Here is a 17,630-nt window from a genome sequence, read left to right as displayed (position 1 = left end):
TGTTTGTTTTCCGTGCCGCGCAGAGACAGAGACAGACAGAGACACGGAGACAGACAGAGACATGGAGACAGACAGAGACAGAGACATGGAGACACCCAGCAGCGACTGCAAAGCGGACGAGCTGCCCGCACAAGAGGCTCCGGAGGCGGACAGAACTGTGTCCCGGTCCGACAGGTACTGAACGAATATGATGCCAGGAACAACACAACGGCTGCTGAGGCTAGCATGCTAACGCTACCTAGCTAGCTCCCTCACGCGTTGTGTCAGCGTGGCCGCGGTGAACAAAAGACACAACAACACAACACGACACATCGTGAGACACACGTCAGACGCTCAGTTTCACGTGTCACACCCGGCTGCTAGCACCGTGCTAACGCTAGCTACCTCCTTACCGGTGCAGAAACTGTCCATGCTAACGAATGGAAAACTTCTTTGAAATAAACAGTGATTTATGGCTTTCGTGCAGTTTGCGCAGGTTTAGTCTTGATGCAAACTGGTTTCACCACGTTTCAACACAGTCTGGTGAATTCGGCTCGACTGACCAGCAGCTGTGAGTCGTGTGTAGCTTCAGTTGCGTGGCTTCAAGTGCAGGTGAGATGAGGAGGGACAGAAGTGAGAGGAGACTCACGTTTGCAGGATTTGTGGATTAACGCTGGTTTCATGACTCAGTGAGGAGGTGCAGGTGCCAGGATCTGATCATTATCTGAGGTAATTACAGAGTTACACCTCCGATGAGGATTGTGCAGACTGGGACATGTCCACTGGAGTGGAGGACTTCCTCTGACACGTGGTGTTTTCACAGGTTTATGTCGATGCAGGTTATAACGGTTTGACTGCAGGAAAAATGTAGGTTACAGAAGCTTTAATCCTGAATTTATGCACATGGAGGTAAGAGTGAGTTGTTTCCTGAAAGCCTGTTTCATCTCATTATTTTATTTATGGCAGTGGCAAATAAAATCGTCCCTAAATACGCAGCGATAAACTCTCGGTGCCTCCTTTTCAGTTTTGAAGCTGAATATTTGCTCCTCAATCCAGATAAATGTTGAAATCATGAAAAGATTGAGAGGAGCTCATCCTGAGGAGGCACAGAAAGTTTGTAGTTTAAAGAGTTCATGATCTCTTGTTATGTACCGGCCAAGTGATGACAGCCTTACTCATGTGAACGGAGGCCCCCCCCCCACCTGTGCTGTGTCCAGGGCAGTGGTGTGATTTCCTGGGGAGGGTTGGAGAGTCCCCCCTCCCTCCCCCTCAACCACACCTACAGTAGACTTCACTGTGGAGAGAGGAAGCAGAGGGAGACGTCAGAGCTCAGACTCCCTCTCGTCTCTCTGCAGGACACACGAGTATCTGCAGGTCCTCACAAGTTAAATAAAAGGCTTTAGACGATCAAACATCTTTTTCTTCCCATTTACAGCTTCATGACGTCGATCAGCTGTATTTGTGAAGAAAGAGGCTGTTTTGGCTGCCGTACATTTAGCTTTGAGGACCCTTCAGATTTCTTGTCATGATTAAAATGCCTGTAGTGGAGCAGCAGCAGGGGGCCGGCTATGAGCTAACAAGGCATCTCTGATGGCGACACGTAACAAAACTAAAATCAAAGTTAACATGTCTGCTGCTGTCGTCTGACTCCGTTATCTGTCGTCTTTAACTTCAGTGGGAGTGGAGACGATTCCTTGGATGGCCTCTCCGACCACGTCCCCCGCTGCCCTTTGACCCCCTCCTTATCGCCACGAAAACGGACCACGAGCCTGTCAAAGACGGAGCCTCCGCTGCTGAGGACCAACAAGCGGACCATCTACACTGCAGGCAGACCACCGTGGTACAACGTCACCGGGACCACTTTCAAAGAGGCTTTCGTTATCGGTGAGACGGAAACTTTATTGTGTTTACAACCATTTTGATTTTAATCGGAGAGGACGTCCAATATTCTGTCAGGGAAGCGAGTGTCACACGTAGAGTGACTTTAACAACTCAAAGTCATCACATAGAATATGAAAACAGCTCTTTACAAAACTTTTTAATGGCCAACAATCCAGAACACCGTCTCATAAACACAAGTGTGCAACAGAAATAAAAAGTAATGTGCAGGGATTCTTGCCTCTGGGGTTTCCTGACGGCCAAGACCACAGTCATACAATGCTGCTGTCGCAAAAGTGTGTGTGTGTGTGTGGGGGTGGTTTAGGTAGGCGTGTCTTCGCCGGCTCGCAGCACCGCGTTCTAAAGGCGTTTTTTGAATTTCCAGGGTAGAGGCACTTACTATCAAATAATACTTAATAATGAAATTGTATTTAGTTTTTTAACCAAACATTCTGGCTTTAGATATTTCTGTGTTGAAACGCTGGTTCGTGAGACTCTGCTCTCATTTTTACAGCACGGCCTCCATCTTGCTGATAATCGCAGTAAAATATCGGCCTCAGGACGAGTCCCAGCAGCAGCAAAATGAACCGTGACACATAGACTGTTTGTGTGAGTGTGTGTGTGTGTGTGTGGAGTCAATGTTCCGTGATTAAACACATCAGATAAGCATTAACAGGAATACGTGGAGGGAGAGGTGGACATTATCTTTACTAGGCAATCTGTTACTGTCAATGGCCCTCGGAGACTGGGCACAATTTCACACTCAGCTGTGCCGTGGGTCCGGTTTAAAGGACCAGACTCTGCGGAGAACTCGACTGAGCGTGGACGAAGAGGAAAAACTGTCCTGTATTTGGTGGGAGATGGAGAGAGAGAGAGAGAGAGAGAGGTGTGGCAGATAAAAGATGTAGAGATAGAAGAAAAGATGGATGAATGAACCAAACGTGGAGTGAGAAAGTGGGTAGGAAAACACTGTAAAGCATCATGGATACCTGAGGTTGCTGCTATCGTACATTCTGCTTTTATTGCTAATAGAAAGACTGTTTGCTGTAACGGACCGTTTCAGTGAACAGGCTCCACGGCTCAGAATGTGTCCCCTGTGCTGAATCCATTGAAACGCAGTGAAGAAGTCAGGAGCTCTGTTTCTAAAAACCCTCTGATGCTGTAATCATACGTAGAAATGAGGAGCACTGCAGAGGATTTTCACTCGTTTCCCAGTCAGCAGTTTTGACCTTGATGGTTCTTATCGGAGTAAAAACCCATCCCAACACTTCACTGAGAGTTGTTTATAACACAGAAGTGGCTCCGTAGGCTATTTCTGTTCCCGTGCACACACACACGCACACGCACAGACCAACAAACACAAAACAAATGCAGCCTGTTTTTCACCTTTTTTGCCAGTCAGCCAGCGTGTCGTGCTGGCCCAGTTCCCAGGATTGTTGTCCTGAAGGATTGCAGTTGTGGTCTTTAACCCAGGAGGTTTTTTTTTTTTTTACAGTTGTGCCACAGCTGTTTTTCTTTCTTGTAGTTTTTGACTCCAGCACAAAATATGGCTGCGCCCACAAATATTCTGCTGTGCCAAGCAAAACGTATCACACTGCCATTTTTTAATGCCTCTGCTCAGTGACAGCCAGAGACAGTATGTTTCCTCTCTGGTCGTCCATCGTCATGTGGACATGATTTCCCAACAAAGTCTTGAGGGAACTTCTTCACTGTGGTTCTGTGTTTTCCTCTCAGGTCTGTGCGGAGGAAGTGCTTCTGGTAAAACCACAGTCGCAAATAAGATCATCGAGGCGCTGGACGTTCCCTGGGTGGTTCTGCTGTCTATGGACTCCTTCTACAAGGTATAAAACATCGGTTGCTTTGTTAAAACTCTCCTGTTGTTCATTAAATCAAGAAATATTTGAGATCGCTTGCTCCGTGGACTGAGATAAAAGCCAACACACTCGTCAGTGCTGATTTCAGCACAGTAAGTAAAAAGCCTCGGACTGATAACCGTTCAAACACAGTAGTTCATTTCAATTACACCCCTCTCTCCTTTGAGACTGGAAGTCGATCATTCCTCAGTTCACACTTCTCACTGAGTCAATTTACGTCTGCATGTGTCTATGGATTGCTGCTGCTTGTTGTAGGCCTAGTTAATTTCACACCGGTGAATAAAATAAGTGGGGTGGGCTCATTCTCAAAGGAAAACTCCTCTCTGCTCATATATGTACACACACATGCAGTAATATGTGCAGTAGATATCTCCTGATGTATTCAAGGTCAATGGGTAACGACGTACTTTGCATTCTGGTCTGTCGTGCCTCCTTTTGAGTTTAATTTAACAGATGAGCTGATGCGTATCTTTCATGGCCGGAGGCGTTAAGTTTTCAGGTTTGTCCGTTCATCCGTTCCATCCTCGTGGACGTAATGTCTCAGGGAAGCTCAGAGGGGAGAATCAGTCATGGGAGGAGGGAGGGCAAAGGTCACGTGACCTCACAAACCATTACTTTGGCCATTTCTCAAAAAATCACGCAGTAAGTTTCACAAGAAATTTACACAAATGTTTAAATGGATAAAATAATGACATTTTATCTCTTAAACCTCAGAGTGTTCAGCAGAAGCACGTTTTCTTAACCATTGGTGTACAACTGTGAGATGGAAATTAAGATTAAATATATTTCTATGACATTTGTGACAAACCAAGGGAACAGAAATCCAAATATGAACATCTTTAGTCTGAAGGCGTGCGTCTCTAACTTGTGATGCTGTTTCTGTGTTTTTCAGGTGCTGAATAAAGAAGATCAGGAACTGGCGGCCAAGAACGAGTATAACTTTGACCACCCGGACGCCTTCGACTTCGAGCTGCTGGTCACCGTCCTCAGAAAGCTGAAGAAGGGAAAAAGCATCAAAGTGCCGGTTTACGACTTCACCTCTCACTGCAGACGCAAAGAATGGGTAATTCTTTCCTCACCACATATTGTAACTCTCTCTTTGAGAGGTTTGTGTCCACAGGACTTTAAAACGAGAACTCAATCAAGCGGATCTGTCCGATTGTCCAAGACTTGTGGAAAAATAAATACTTTCTTGGTTCTCTCTCTTTTCAGTAGTTTTTGCACAGTCCTGCTGAAAACCAACAAATGGACCGAGGTGAAAATATAAAAAAGAAGAGTAAGAGTGTTGACTAAATAAAAAAACACACACTGTCATTAAGTTTTCAATTGTAATTTCGACGTAGTTTTCAGAAAAGTTGATAACTGACTCATATCCACGTCATCATTATAATTCTCAGTGGGACAAACCATTCCACTTGACTTTAAAGGGGATAATCTATCTTCATAAGAAGACGGAATTAAATCATAGCTGTAAGAAATCACTTAAAACCCCCGGGGACGTGTTAGTCTATAGAGCCGATGCCAATGGGAATTCCTGCTAATTTGCTAATTATTAAGGATCTATTGAACAGCACATGAACCCAAGCAAAGAGCACCGCTCCCCTCCCAGGAGCATTGTGAAGAATCAATCTGGCCGAGTTGCACTCTGACAACTCCTCTCTATTTCTTTGCAATGTAATTTCATGGCTGAAAGACACAACACCATGCGGGAAATCGCCTATCACGACTTGTGACTGTGAAATCATTTCACGGGCCTTTCGTACTGTGTTGAATGTAATTAAGCCTCGGGGGCCCAGGGGCTGCGAGGGCCCACCAGCTGCAGGCTGTATACACTCCCTGTGTTTATGTGTGTGTTGGAACAACGAGAGGGCCACACTCCTTTTTTTTTTGTTTCTTATTTTGTAATAAAGCTGGAGGTCACCTTCTCTCCTTCTCTGACTCTATATCCGGCACAAACACTTAAAGACTCACTGAATCATCTCTTGGAAAAGAAAAGGGAAATGAACGAATCGATAAACACTCAACTCTTTCTTCAGATTTCACTTTACCTCTTTACACACAATCTTTCCTGCTCTCTGTCTCTCTCTCTCTCTCTCTCTCTCTTATTCTTTGTTCATTCTCTCACTCTCTTTCTCTCTTTCTCAAAATCAATACCAAAGTGTCCAGTCCATTGACTCGAGCATGAAGCCGGTAAGAGGAAGGTAATAGGATCGTGACAAGCTCAGCACCATTTTGTCTTTGATAGAGGGAGTGATTCATTTCTCTCGCTCCCACACAAACACGTTCACATACAGTCGCTCGCCTCGGTTGTGAAACCGGTTCACGACGAGGTTCATCAGATGACGAACACGAGAAGAGCTGCATGAGGTTCTCCTGTATTTCGTGGTGTGATGTCTATGAGTCCATTTGAAATATTTAAAAACGCTGGCTGTGGAGAAGAAGTTTGAGATCTGACGTATTCGCGCAGTTTGATTTGGTGGAAACTGAAAGTACTGAAGTAAAACAACGAGCAGAAACTTCATTCTCGGAGGATCTTATCAGACTTTGCTGCAGGACGTTGACGTTTAATGAGTTGAAGCTGATGTTAAATCAATATCTATTTATTCTCCAGAAAACAGTGTATGGGGCCAATGTCGTCATCTTCGAGGGGATCCTGGCCTTCGCCAACAAGGAGCTTCTGAAGGTAGCAACAATATGATATGATAAACTGTATAATCCTCTTCCTCAGCATCGCAGCATTACACTAATCTGCAGCCTCCACTCTTTGCTCATGTCATTATTTTTATACCATGCACTTGAAATGTTTACTCACATAAACCCATTCAGTATTTAATTCTAGTAGTTGTGCCATGAGTGATGATATTCTGGTTTGAAAAAGGAATACACACAAACACATTTCTCATTTAAATCCACGAGACTTTATCGTCCCCCGACAGAAATTAGTTTTCGGTGCAGCTGAAATCCGTCAGGAAGCAGCAGACCAGGTTTACGAGCAGGAAAGAATCCTGCAGTCCGAGGAAAAACCCCTGTGCTCTGAACGCCAGTCGTCTTTATGGGAGGGGGGGGGGGGGGTGTTGTGTGTGTGATCTGGACCGTGGTGATAAGGCTGCCCCCCCCCCTCCCCCAGACCCATCTGTGTAGTTGATTATCCTCATAATAGCCATTGTCCACAGTGATTAATTGTGTTCTGTGTCCATTCTCGGAATTGAAGTCAATTACAGCCACAGATCTGATATGCTAATGAAGAGATGTGATTTTTACAGACCGAGAGGCTGCGGACACACACACACACACTCAGTTGGCAGTTTATTAGGTACACCAAGCTAACGCTAATGCAGCTTAATAAAACAGTAAATCTTGTAAATATTCGGTCCCTGATCTGGATTCTCATCAATAATTAATCACCTGCACCACATCCTTGCACCGTGTAGTTGTTGTTTGACTGTGAGGTAACTGAGCCTTCCTGTTGGAGCAGGTGAGAAGATGATCTACAGCTTCAGCCGTGCTCTCTAACCTTTAGAAACAACCCTCTCCTCATTGACCTCCGTCTCCAGGCCGACAGCCGTGCTCATCCAGCAACGTGCCATCTTTTGTTCAGATTTACAGCAGACGGGATCCAGCGGCTTGTTGTGCGACTGAGTTATACCTGTATCCCACCGTCCTGCTCGTCTAAATCACTCACACGCTCCTTTTTCATCCACCTGCTCATCAATACTTCTTTTTGTGAGCGGAGCCGACGCCTCTTTGTTGTTCCTCCTCCGTTGTGGTACTGCCTCATTGATTTTTCCTGGTTTTTGCTGAGTTAAGGTTCAGTTTGATCGAGCTCAGTGGACGGATCGTCGTCCGACTTTCTCTTTTAACGGTGACAACGATAACTGATGTCTCCTCGGTTTACACTTCTGATCCTTCGACGTGGGCCCTAACCCCGGCGTCGTGTTTCAGCTGTAAAAATGTCAAATCACTGAAGCAGCTCAAAGAGGTTTTTCACTGTCAGGACCGTCAGCTTCTCTGACAGAGCTTAAACCTGAAGCTGACTCGGTCTCTTTCTACGCACTGATACTTAACGTAATCCACCAGGGTCCATGAAATTAATCCATTTATCAAGCAAATGAAAATCAAATTAATTCAGTCGCAAAACAACGTCCAGTTCAGCTTCTCTAATCTGAAACAAATCTTAATTTAAATTAAACATCTTTGTGTTTTGCACAGCCGGTGTATGGTTGTCCTGTTATGTTCTACTCTGCTGGTGTTGGTGCTTCTTCTTCTCCACACCTTCTGTTTTCTCACTGAGATGTGTGGAGTCACATAGAAGCCTTGAAAAGCTGCACAAGACATGTTTCAGAATTCCTCCCCTTCTCCGTCTGTCCCCCAGCTTCTGGACATGAAGGTGTTTGTTGACACAGACTCCGACATCCGCCTGATACGGCGGCTGAAGAGGGACATTTCACAGCGTGGACGGAACATCGGCGGCATCATCAAGCAATACAATAAGTATGTGAAGCCGGCGTTCGAGCAGTACATCGAGCCCACGGTGCAGGTCGCTGACATCGTGGTGCCCAGAGGTCTGTGGAAATCTGATGTGTTGTTTAAAAACAGTTTTACTTTCCCTGGTGTTTCAGTTAAACTCGTCTCTAACTCGGTCTTACTCGTTATTTACAGGAGGGGAGAATTTCGTAGCGTTGGATTTAATCGTTCAACACGTTCACAGTCAACTGGAGAAGGTAAGAACTCCTCTCAGTTTTTCAACTTTTGTTTCGCAGTCTGTAGATTAGATTTTGCAGTTTTCTGTGAATACGGCTTTTATCTCGGTTATTTTCACTCTTAAGATGGTTAATCTTTGTTCAGGCTGTGAAGTCTTTTATAGGGAGGGTGCTGCCTCAGCTTCAAAGTGTGCTGATAAGAGTAAACCAGTTTATTTTCTAGAATCTGCAGTTGATTCTCCATAAAGAAAAGTTTAACGTGACTTGGCTTTACGATGATGAAAATAATAAATTCTTCTACTAAATTACAAAACTTGGACGCTCATCAATCATCTGACAGAGTATTCTGTCCATGCGCAGTAAAATGTGCTGGAATACGAAGTTAAGAAAAGCCTCAGAATGGTCACTCTGATCCTCCGTTAACTTGAAACCAGAGAAACGTCTTGGTTTCAAGTTGAAGTGTGAACGTGGCCTGAGGTTCTTTAATCGCAAAACTCCTGTGGGTCGTAAATGGAAGTGAAACAACCGTCACAGTAAATCCACTGAATTCACAAGACGTACAAATAAAAACAATGTGTTGACCCAGGTGTAGAACGTGATGCTTACATTTAGTGAACAGGAAGCCAAGCTCATCACAATAGAAGATCTAATTGGATGAGTTCATAATCAAACATGTAGAAACTTTTTCTGCACCGAGTTTCCCCGCCCCCCCTCACAGAACCTTCGTTAGAATGTCTTCAAACTGATTTATTATCCCTCGTGCTCGCTGTCGGGTTGGTGGGGAGAGCAGCTTCAGTCAAAGATGCTAAGTAACGTTAAAACATTTCATCAGCCAGGTCTGAAATCGATCTGAAGGCTGGTTAGGAAATTTCTTTCTGGACTTCAGCTTGTTGGAAGGTATTTGTTTTACCACTTCCTCCCTCTGCTGGTTGAAAGAGGTAACTGATGGTCAGGCTTTCCAACCGGGATGAGCGATGTGGCGTTCACTGTCACCGCTTCAGGAGGAAAATCAGGCTCACTGATCAGATCAAACCGTGGGTTTACGTTCATGACAATATTTACTTCTCTGAGACGCTCTCTTCTCTTCCCTCTGTACATCTCTGAACGTGGTGAGAACCTGAGATTAATGATCCTGTGAGAGAGCAGAGGTTTATCTTTACTCACACACACACACACACACACACACACACACACACCGTACCATGATTTGTTCCACCTTTAACATATTCATGCACGGCCACAGGCAGAGCACACGTTCCCCACATACAACACCTCCATTATGTAACATGGACGCTTTTATTCCTGTTATTTATTGAATCTTCACCTGAGCTCCTCGGATTATAAAGATCGTTGTTGTTTCTAAACAAGGACGAGATTAAATTACGTTTTATAACTTGTGCCACAAAGAAAAATATTCAAATGTATTATCAGTTAATGTCTTTACTTCCTTCATGAAGTCAAGTTTAAACAGACAAACATTTATTTTGCTTTAAATGTTTGAAAAAATTAATTTGTGGATTTGACACTGCAGATGATATTTTCTGAACAATATCTTATCTCATGTTTTCTTATGTTTCTCACCCGTGTGTGTTTGTGTGTTTGTGTGTGTTTGTGTGTTTGTGTGTGTGTGTCGTGTGTGTGACCCCCCCCCCCGCCTGGCTGAATGCTGTGTAACCATTCCAGCGTGAGATCACTGTGAGGTACGACTGTCAGAGCTTTATTTTTTTGTGATCACTCCTGCAGCTCCTCCCTCTCACCTCCGTTTCCTGCTGTGATTGTTCTCTGTCTTGAAAACAAAGATGCCACGAGCTGCTGAGTTTTACTTTTTAACTCGTGAACAAAACGTTATCATCTGTTAATATCGGCCCCAAAAAATCCATATCGGTCAGCCGATTAAAAACCCCTGCAGCAAACAGACATTAAAAACATAAAGTGTAATTCTTGAAGAACACGTTGAGCCGCTCCACTGCGTCTGTGACAATATGTGATTACATCTCCTGCTGTTAGAAGGAGTCCGATCAGTCGTGTCCACTTCATTGGAGACAACAGATAAAAAAGTAAAAACAGTAAAACCGGGGAACAGGAATAAATGACGGACACAATGAAACCAAATGAACCTGGTCTCCCTTCACTCTCCTGCTCCTCAGCTTCTTTCTCTTCTCAACACGGTCGGACCAGTCTTCACTAAAAGTTATGAACCTCGTCATGAGTCTTTCCTGTTTCCGCTTTCACTCCGCCGCACTCAGACGCATCCAAGCAAGAACTCTGCACAAAGATAAACTCGTGATCTTCTACTTAAGCCAGTGGGAGGTGACTGATACCTTAGATATAGTTTGTACGATACATAGACTGTAAATAAAGTTGGACGAGGCGATGTATCATCAAACAACTAATTAAAAACAAACTTCTTAGAAACGTGTTGGATCAGAAAACATGGAGGGAGCGGGTTTGTGTTTCTGCGATGAAAAACTTTAAGTTTAATAGAACAAATGACAAAGTTGAATCCTCAGACTTTGGGTTAAACCTGCGACATTAAAGTAAAACAAAACGAGGTGCCTGGTGTAGAAATGTATTTCACAGATGAAGCCAAATTTAAAAATCTATTTTAGTCTCCAGGTGAAAGTTGGTTTAATGGTTTTTGTCGCCGTTCTCTAAAGCTGAGATCGATTCTGTGCTCAGTGAATAAATGTGGAACTGAGGCTCCTCTCAAAGCTGCACTAATAATAACCAATGATCTGTATTCTATATAAACCTAACCGAGCTATGTGTCGCACAGACCGCGGCGATGCAGTGGAGCTGTTTCTCTCCTCTGACACTGTTCTTTCTCTTCCTTTCACTTCTTTAATTTAACTCCTCTTCCTGTCCTGTATTTCTTTATCCCCCCCCCCCCCCCCTCCCCCTCCCACTTTTAATCACTATATTGCACCAAATGAAAATCCGTCACCTTCTTCAGAGGAAGCTCCGCTGGGATATGTGAGGCTCCCTTTGTGCATCCTCATAGTTTTCGTTCTCTCTGGCCTCTTGCTGTGCGTCTCTAACCTACACCGATGCCTTCGATGATATTTTCAAGGCCTTTTATTAGAGCCTGACTGATTTATCGGAGGACCAGTTCTATCATATCGGTATGAACGTCTGTGTTTGCTGATATGAAAACATGTTTTACGCAATAACAGAACAGAAGAATGTGCATTTGTTTGTATTTAAAATAGAAAAAAAACATATATATATATATATCGGCCAATAAATCTGTATCAGAAATGGTTTTACTCCCTAATATCATGATGAAGAATCGATATCAGTCGGGCTCTTTTGGATGTTAAAGCAAAAGCATGTTTGATTTCTTTCTTTTTTTACGGATAGTAAGAAGCATGCAAACAAAACATTGGCGACAGAAATCAAATTCTCATCTTGTTTAATGGCTCGTTCACATTGAGAGCATGTGCGTGAACACGTTTGTGCCACATTTACTACTTTACCTGGTTCAAGGTGATGGTGCACACACTGAGACATGACTCGATGCTTCCTGGTTGTACTGATACAGGACGTCCTGCTCATGTCGTATATAAAACGCTGTGATGTAAAAAATATGTCTGTACATTCAGAGAGAAACATTAACAGAAGGAAACGAGTCCGTATCATTAAGTTAGAGGTGAAGTACCGACACCTTTGGTTGTTTCTCTGCTTGGAAAAGAAACAACATTGATTTCTTTGACTTTTCTTTGACACATAAAAAAGACGCATGTTCATTTTCTTTTGGATCGCAGCTGCTTGTCTGACAAAATTTGACTACTCAAGTTATCTGTTTTTATTTATCAGTGCCACGTGCAGACTCAAACAACCACAGGCCTAATTTCTATTAGTATAGAAGAAGATATGAGGTCACTAACTTCCTTTAAATAGGTGAAATTGGACACCGTGTCTTAATGAGTCGCTAAAACAAAAACGTTTTGTCCTGTTAATGTCTTATGATCGTTTTAATTATTTTCAGAAAGAATTTTATCAGGGAAAGACTCACATTTATCATCTCACAGTTCAAAATACTAAGTGATAACTTTAGTGGTCAAACCTTATTGTAAATCAAATGAACTTAAGGATAGCATTAGATGAAGACAAACGTTCCTCTGTGTTAATTCATCGTCCCTGACGTCAGCGTGACGTTTACTTTGTGTGTGTGTTTGCCACAGATCGGCTCTGGCCTCGGCTCATCAGGGTCAGCCGTTACCCGAAACCCTCAGTGTAATGGAGAGCACGCCGCAGGTCCGCGGCATGCACACCATCATCAGGTCAGAACACACTTTCACACTTCACGAGCATTTAACAGTCCGAAGATATTTACACTCCCTTAAAACTGGAGGAGCTGAACAGAGAAGTCAAAACGGACACAGCAGAGACGTCCTGACTTTGTTTCAAGCTTTTACAGTTTCTCACCAGTGACAAAATGTTTATCGTCCCCTCGTCATGTGTTTGTGTAGGAACAAGGAGACAAACCGAGACGAGTTTATCTTCTACTCCAAGAGATTAATGAGGCTTCTGATCGAACACGCCCTCTCCTTCCTACCTCTCAAGGTGGGTCTTGTGATTACTTGACCTCGTGCTTCCATTTAAAGGTCGAAATATCTGTTCTCTACTCAAAACTGGAAGAGTTAGACTCCTGCAGTCAGTTCAGTCAATTCAAAAGTGAACCGTACTGTGTTTTGTTCTTTAACTGAGAGTCGGACGAGTTGTTTCACTTCCTGTTTTCCATCTCTGCGTCCCTTTGTCTCTGCAGCCAGTTTCTGTGGAGACGCCTCAGGGTGGCGTCTACGACGGCAAGAGGCTGAACGGCAAACGAGTGAGTCGGCTTCTATTCTGCTGTTCGACACAGTTAAACCTCTTTTCATGAAGGTGATGTTGAGTTAATGATTTTGTTTGTGGTCATCGAGCTCGACTCTCAGCACAAACCCAGTGTGCATCAGGCTGTGATCAAAGTGTGGAAACATTCAGCAGAACAATAAAAACGTGTCTTTGCAAGACGCCCGTTGTCTTTTAACTGCTCTCGGATCCAAATAAGCTGCTGCATCATTTCATCTTCTGAAAAATGTTTAATTCCTCTCATCTGTGTTTGTGCAGATCACCGGCGTCTCCATCCTGAGAGCAGGAGAGACCATGGAGCAGGCTCTGATGGCCGTGTGTAAAGACATCCGACTGGGAAAGATCCTCATCCAGACCAACCATGACACTGGAGAACCAGAGGTTTGGGACTTTTAGACATTAAAGCAAACCTGTGTCTGTTTTCTTCACAGTCTCTCGTGCTGTAAAGAAGCATTGCCTCACAAAGTTAAACATTTAACTGTAAAATGACGTTTAAAGTTCAGTTATATTCAGCGTCACAGGATTTCAGATCAGGTCTCTCAACAACCAGTTTCTTTTTTTCTTTTAAATGTAAAGAAAAGTATTAAATAAATAGGGTTTTTTTCAGCGACTAGTTTAACAAGATTCCGTTAAAAGGTAAAGTTTCAGGAAAGTGTTTGTTAAAATCGGGTTTGGTTTTTCTTTGTCGTCCTTTAGCACAGATGCGTATAAGCTACTTACAGACCTGCACTAAACTCCAGAACGATCTGGTCATGAGAGAAAACAGCAGGAGATTCACCTCAACTTTTCTTTTTCTGTGATTTTAATTTTACAGAACAGACTGATTCAGGTTGTGAAAATCTATTTACCGTCCTGTTTCCTTCGTCCAGCTTCACTACCTCCGTCTGCCCAAAGACATCAGCGAGGACTACGTCATCCTGATGGACAGCACCGTGTCCACCGGAGCGGCTGCCCTCATGGCGGTCAGAGTTCTGCTGGTGGGTGAACGCCACGTCTCTGTGTCGGCTTATTATTCTTAAAGTCATTTTGGCATTTTCAACTTTCAGTCGGCTGGAAACTGTCGGACTGGCTCTGAGAAAATGTGTGAACTTTCCGGTCCTCTTCACGTCACTGTGTATAATTTAGTCACTCGTGTAAAAAAAATCTAGAATAGACGACGGGGCTGTCTCGACCCTTTCCGCAGTAGATGCGTGTCATGTCCACGTGTGTGAATGGATGATGATGTGTGCTGCAGCTGCGTGGTAAACTCTTTTTCTCCATCTTAAATCTACATCCTCTGTGTCGCTGTGTGAAGGACCACGACGTAGCAGAGGACAAGATCTTCCTGTTGTCCCTGCTAATGGCAGAGATGGGCGTGCACTCGGTGGCCTACGCGTTCCCTAAAGTCCGCATCATCACGACGGCCGTGGACAAAGAGGTCAACGACCAGTTCCACATCATACCAGGCATCGGTGAGGCCTCTTTCTTTCCCTCTCGCCTCAGGCTGCCGTCTGTCGTAGACAAAGAAAGAAAATGATCAATCGATTGAATAATCAATAGAATAACATAATCTATTAATGTATTTCTGTCTGTTTATCTGTTTGTGACAAGACGCACATGAGATGAGAACTCATCACATTCACGTTTATCTACAATAAATCAACTTATTCCTGCAGCTCTGAGTCTTCTGTCATTTCACCTGCTGCTGCGTCAACTTCACTTTCTCCTCCTCAGGTAATTTTGGAGATCGTTACTTCGGCACGGACGCTCCGTCGGACTGGTGTGAAAGTGATGAGGGGATGGACTTCTGAGGAGAGGACCAATCACAGACGTGGAGAGTTGTTACAAACGCACTTATCTGTTTAAAGATGCTCAGACCTGCTCGGCTCCGTCTCCGTCCTCCTGACCGCTGAGGTGACGCTGCACGAACTGAGCAGAGTTCAGCGTTAGGTCAGCGAGGAGCTCGGTCCACTCACGCCAGGCAGGTCTCAGTCCATTCCCCATTCCTGTTTACAAGTGTGAAGAGGTCAAAGTTCTCAGTGTTACCTCTCACGTGGATATTCTCTGGCTTTGACGTCTTTTCACACGCCGTCAACCTACTGAGAAGAAATGATCATGATGTTGAAATGTGTTGAAGCTGCAGACTCGAGTGTTTGCGTTCCTCTCAGGACTTTGCTCAGTACGTGTCTTTGTCCTCCTCAGCCAGACGTCGTCAGTAAAGCTAGAGCGACGCTCGGTTCGAATCACAAGGTTCAACAACTGGAGTAAAAGCAAAACACGTAATAACCAAAGTTTGCACAAAGACACGACCCTCCCCCTCGTCTGAGTCTCTGTCGTTAACATGGTAATATTAGTGATTATAATATCATGAGTGTATTTGAGCTGCTGTACTGTTCTGTCAAAACTGTGTTTTCTCAGGCAACTTTCACTGAAAGGGACGAAGACGATCCGTGAACTTGAACAACGTTAGCGTAGCATCGACACAGAGCCGTGACGCTCCTCTGTTTGCGCGACTATCACAAAAACACTAAGTCGCCCATTTAGCATTTAGAAGCACCGATTTAAAAAAATGGTTTACGACACATTTCAATGTGGGCGTGTTGTTTACGATGACTCCTCCTGGTGCAGTAACACTAGTAAAGTACAGGTGTCATTATTTAAAGTGTCACTAGAGGAGGAGTTATGAAACAAACTTCACGTTCTTCTGTTTACATCAGACGTGAGGCACCAAGCAGATCTCATGTTGCCTTCGTGTTTTTATAGGAAATAACATAAGAGCAAATTATTAGACGTGGGAATAATAGTGTTATAAAGAACTAATTATACAGTGTACTGTTTATTAATGCTTTTAAACAACTGCCTCAAAGAAACAATGTCTGATTCCACTTTAGCTGCTAACGACCGTGTAGTTATAAGCCAACACTTTATTTTACAGTGCTCGTCAACATGGTGTAAAAACAACAACTGACAGTTAAATAACCCGATGACCTCGTGGACCAGGAGCTGGAGTCACACCAGGTTTTCTTTCTGGTGTAAAATCATTTCAATCGGTCACACGTTCGAACCTCTCTATTTGTTTTTCTTTGTGAGGAGAGGATATAAACCAGACTGATTCATTATCTTAATATTTCTAATTATTTATTGTGTTGAGCATCTTGTTGAAAATGGAATCACTGCCAGGTTTTCCACATTACAGTTTGTAGCGTGAACCAGCCAGAGTCTGTGCAGCAGCGAGGTCCCCCTCGACCAATCGCAAGTCAGTCACAGCTGTCAATCATGTCGTTTTCATCCAGTTCTGATATCATCAAAAAACGAATTCACCAGAAACGTGACAGAAACTATCTTTAAGAAAACTTTATGTGATTAGTTTGGACAACGTCCTGTCCAGTAACATGGAGGAGGCTGCTTTAGATTCACCTACGAGGAGCTGTTACACTATTTATCTTTAAACTCAGTCTGTTCCAGGTCTTGTCAGACCAACACCAGGTTTAATGACTTTCAAACAGGTTGAACTAGAAACTCTTTCACTGGAGTTCATTCCTCCGCCCGACAACTTTCCCTGCAGCAGTTCACACCCTCACAGACGGGCGGTTTATGTTCATGCACCGGATCAATAACCCAAGGTCACAGTTGAACCTGTTCTCAGATCGAATGTGGAAACTTCTCCCTCTGAGCTGAGGGAGCAACAAACTTAAGAACTCGGCTGCTGTCACTTTTATCCGTCCTGCGTTTCCCAACTTTTTTTAATAAATGGAAGCTGATTATCTGAAAACAACTCAAACATGTTGCTAATTTAATGAACCTTATTCACAGCGGAAAACATCACAGGTCCAAAAAATACCTTTTCATACAATTTGTTCTTGTGATGAAGTGAATCGTTAAAGCAGAAGACGGGAAAGAGGCGGAGCTGTGTTCCTCTCAGATGTTAAGATTTCCTGCTTTCCTGTTTTATTGAACGTGACACTGAACGTCTTTGAGTGTTGAAATGTTGGTCGGACAAAACAAGACATTTTTTATTATCGTTAATTGAGTAATTGACGGACATGATGTGAAGATGAATTGATAATGAAAGTAATCGTTGTGTGTCTGTTTGTTTTTATTTCGTTTTTTGTAAATCTCTTCTCACTCGTACAGAATTAAACAACACTACACCAACAACTGTTCTGACTGAGACCAAATGTAATTTTGTATTTTTCCAGTAGAGGGCAGTGAAGGCCACATTTCCCTGTTTGCAGCGGATGTGACGTACAACTGCAGCTCTCATGCTGCCTTCACGTTACGTAGGAAATAACTCTTTTAAGATTTGTTGACTATGTACAATCCAGTAAATAAATCATCAGTGATAATTATATCGCGATGACAATCATGT

General features: G+C 43.6%; 1 protein-coding gene across 2 annotated transcripts; it reads left to right on the top strand.

Moving 5' to 3' along the window:
• On the top strand, positions 1-17,594 carry LOC109640835 (uridine-cytidine kinase-like 1). 2 transcript variants are annotated; one of them, XR_011239347.1, is made up of 16 exons: positions 1-174; positions 1,655-1,863; positions 3,592-3,698; positions 4,624-4,794; positions 6,343-6,414; positions 8,104-8,293; positions 8,391-8,452; positions 10,115-10,131; positions 12,616-12,714; positions 12,904-12,997; positions 13,200-13,262; positions 13,541-13,663; positions 14,152-14,259; positions 14,577-14,733; positions 14,996-15,242; positions 17,461-17,594. XR_011239347.1 is itself a non-coding variant. In XM_020105028.2 (15 exons), exons 1-15 carry the CDS (start codon positions 62-64, stop codon positions 15,070-15,072), a joined length of 1,662 nt encoding a protein of 553 aa, XP_019960587.2. In that variant the 5' UTR covers positions 1-61; the 3' UTR covers positions 15,073-17,419. The 2 variants fall into 2 exon arrangements, 1 of the variants encoding a protein (XP_019960587.2); XM_020105028.2 differs by lacking the exon at positions 17,461-17,594 and having other exon boundaries at positions 14,996-17,419.
• Positions 17,595-17,630: the final 36 nt, after the last annotated feature.

Source organism: Paralichthys olivaceus, chromosome 19 (genome assembly GCF_024713975.1).
Source record: "Paralichthys olivaceus isolate ysfri-2021 chromosome 19, ASM2471397v2, whole genome shotgun sequence".
Lineage (NCBI taxonomy): Eukaryota > Metazoa > Chordata > Actinopteri > Pleuronectiformes > Paralichthyidae > Paralichthys > Paralichthys olivaceus.
The sequence above is the reverse complement of the archived record's forward strand: the minus strand, read 5'-3'. Positions and strand labels throughout refer to the sequence as shown.

What these genes read in the sequence shown, in the direction of transcription:
- LOC109640835 (XM_020105028.2), top strand. Translation starts at nt 62, where the DNA reads ATGGAGACAGACAGAGACAGAGACATGGAGACACCCAGCAGCGACTGC. An exon ending in TCTCCTTCCTACCTCTCAAG is followed by an intron (nt 12,998 to 13,199) that starts GTGGGTCTTGTG and finishes TTGTCTCTGCAG; the next exon opens with CCAGTTTCTGTGGAGACGCC. An exon ending in AGAGGCTGAACGGCAAACGA is followed by an intron (nt 13,263 to 13,540) that starts GTGAGTCGGCTT and finishes GTGTTTGTGCAG; the next exon opens with ATCACCGGCGTCTCCATCCT.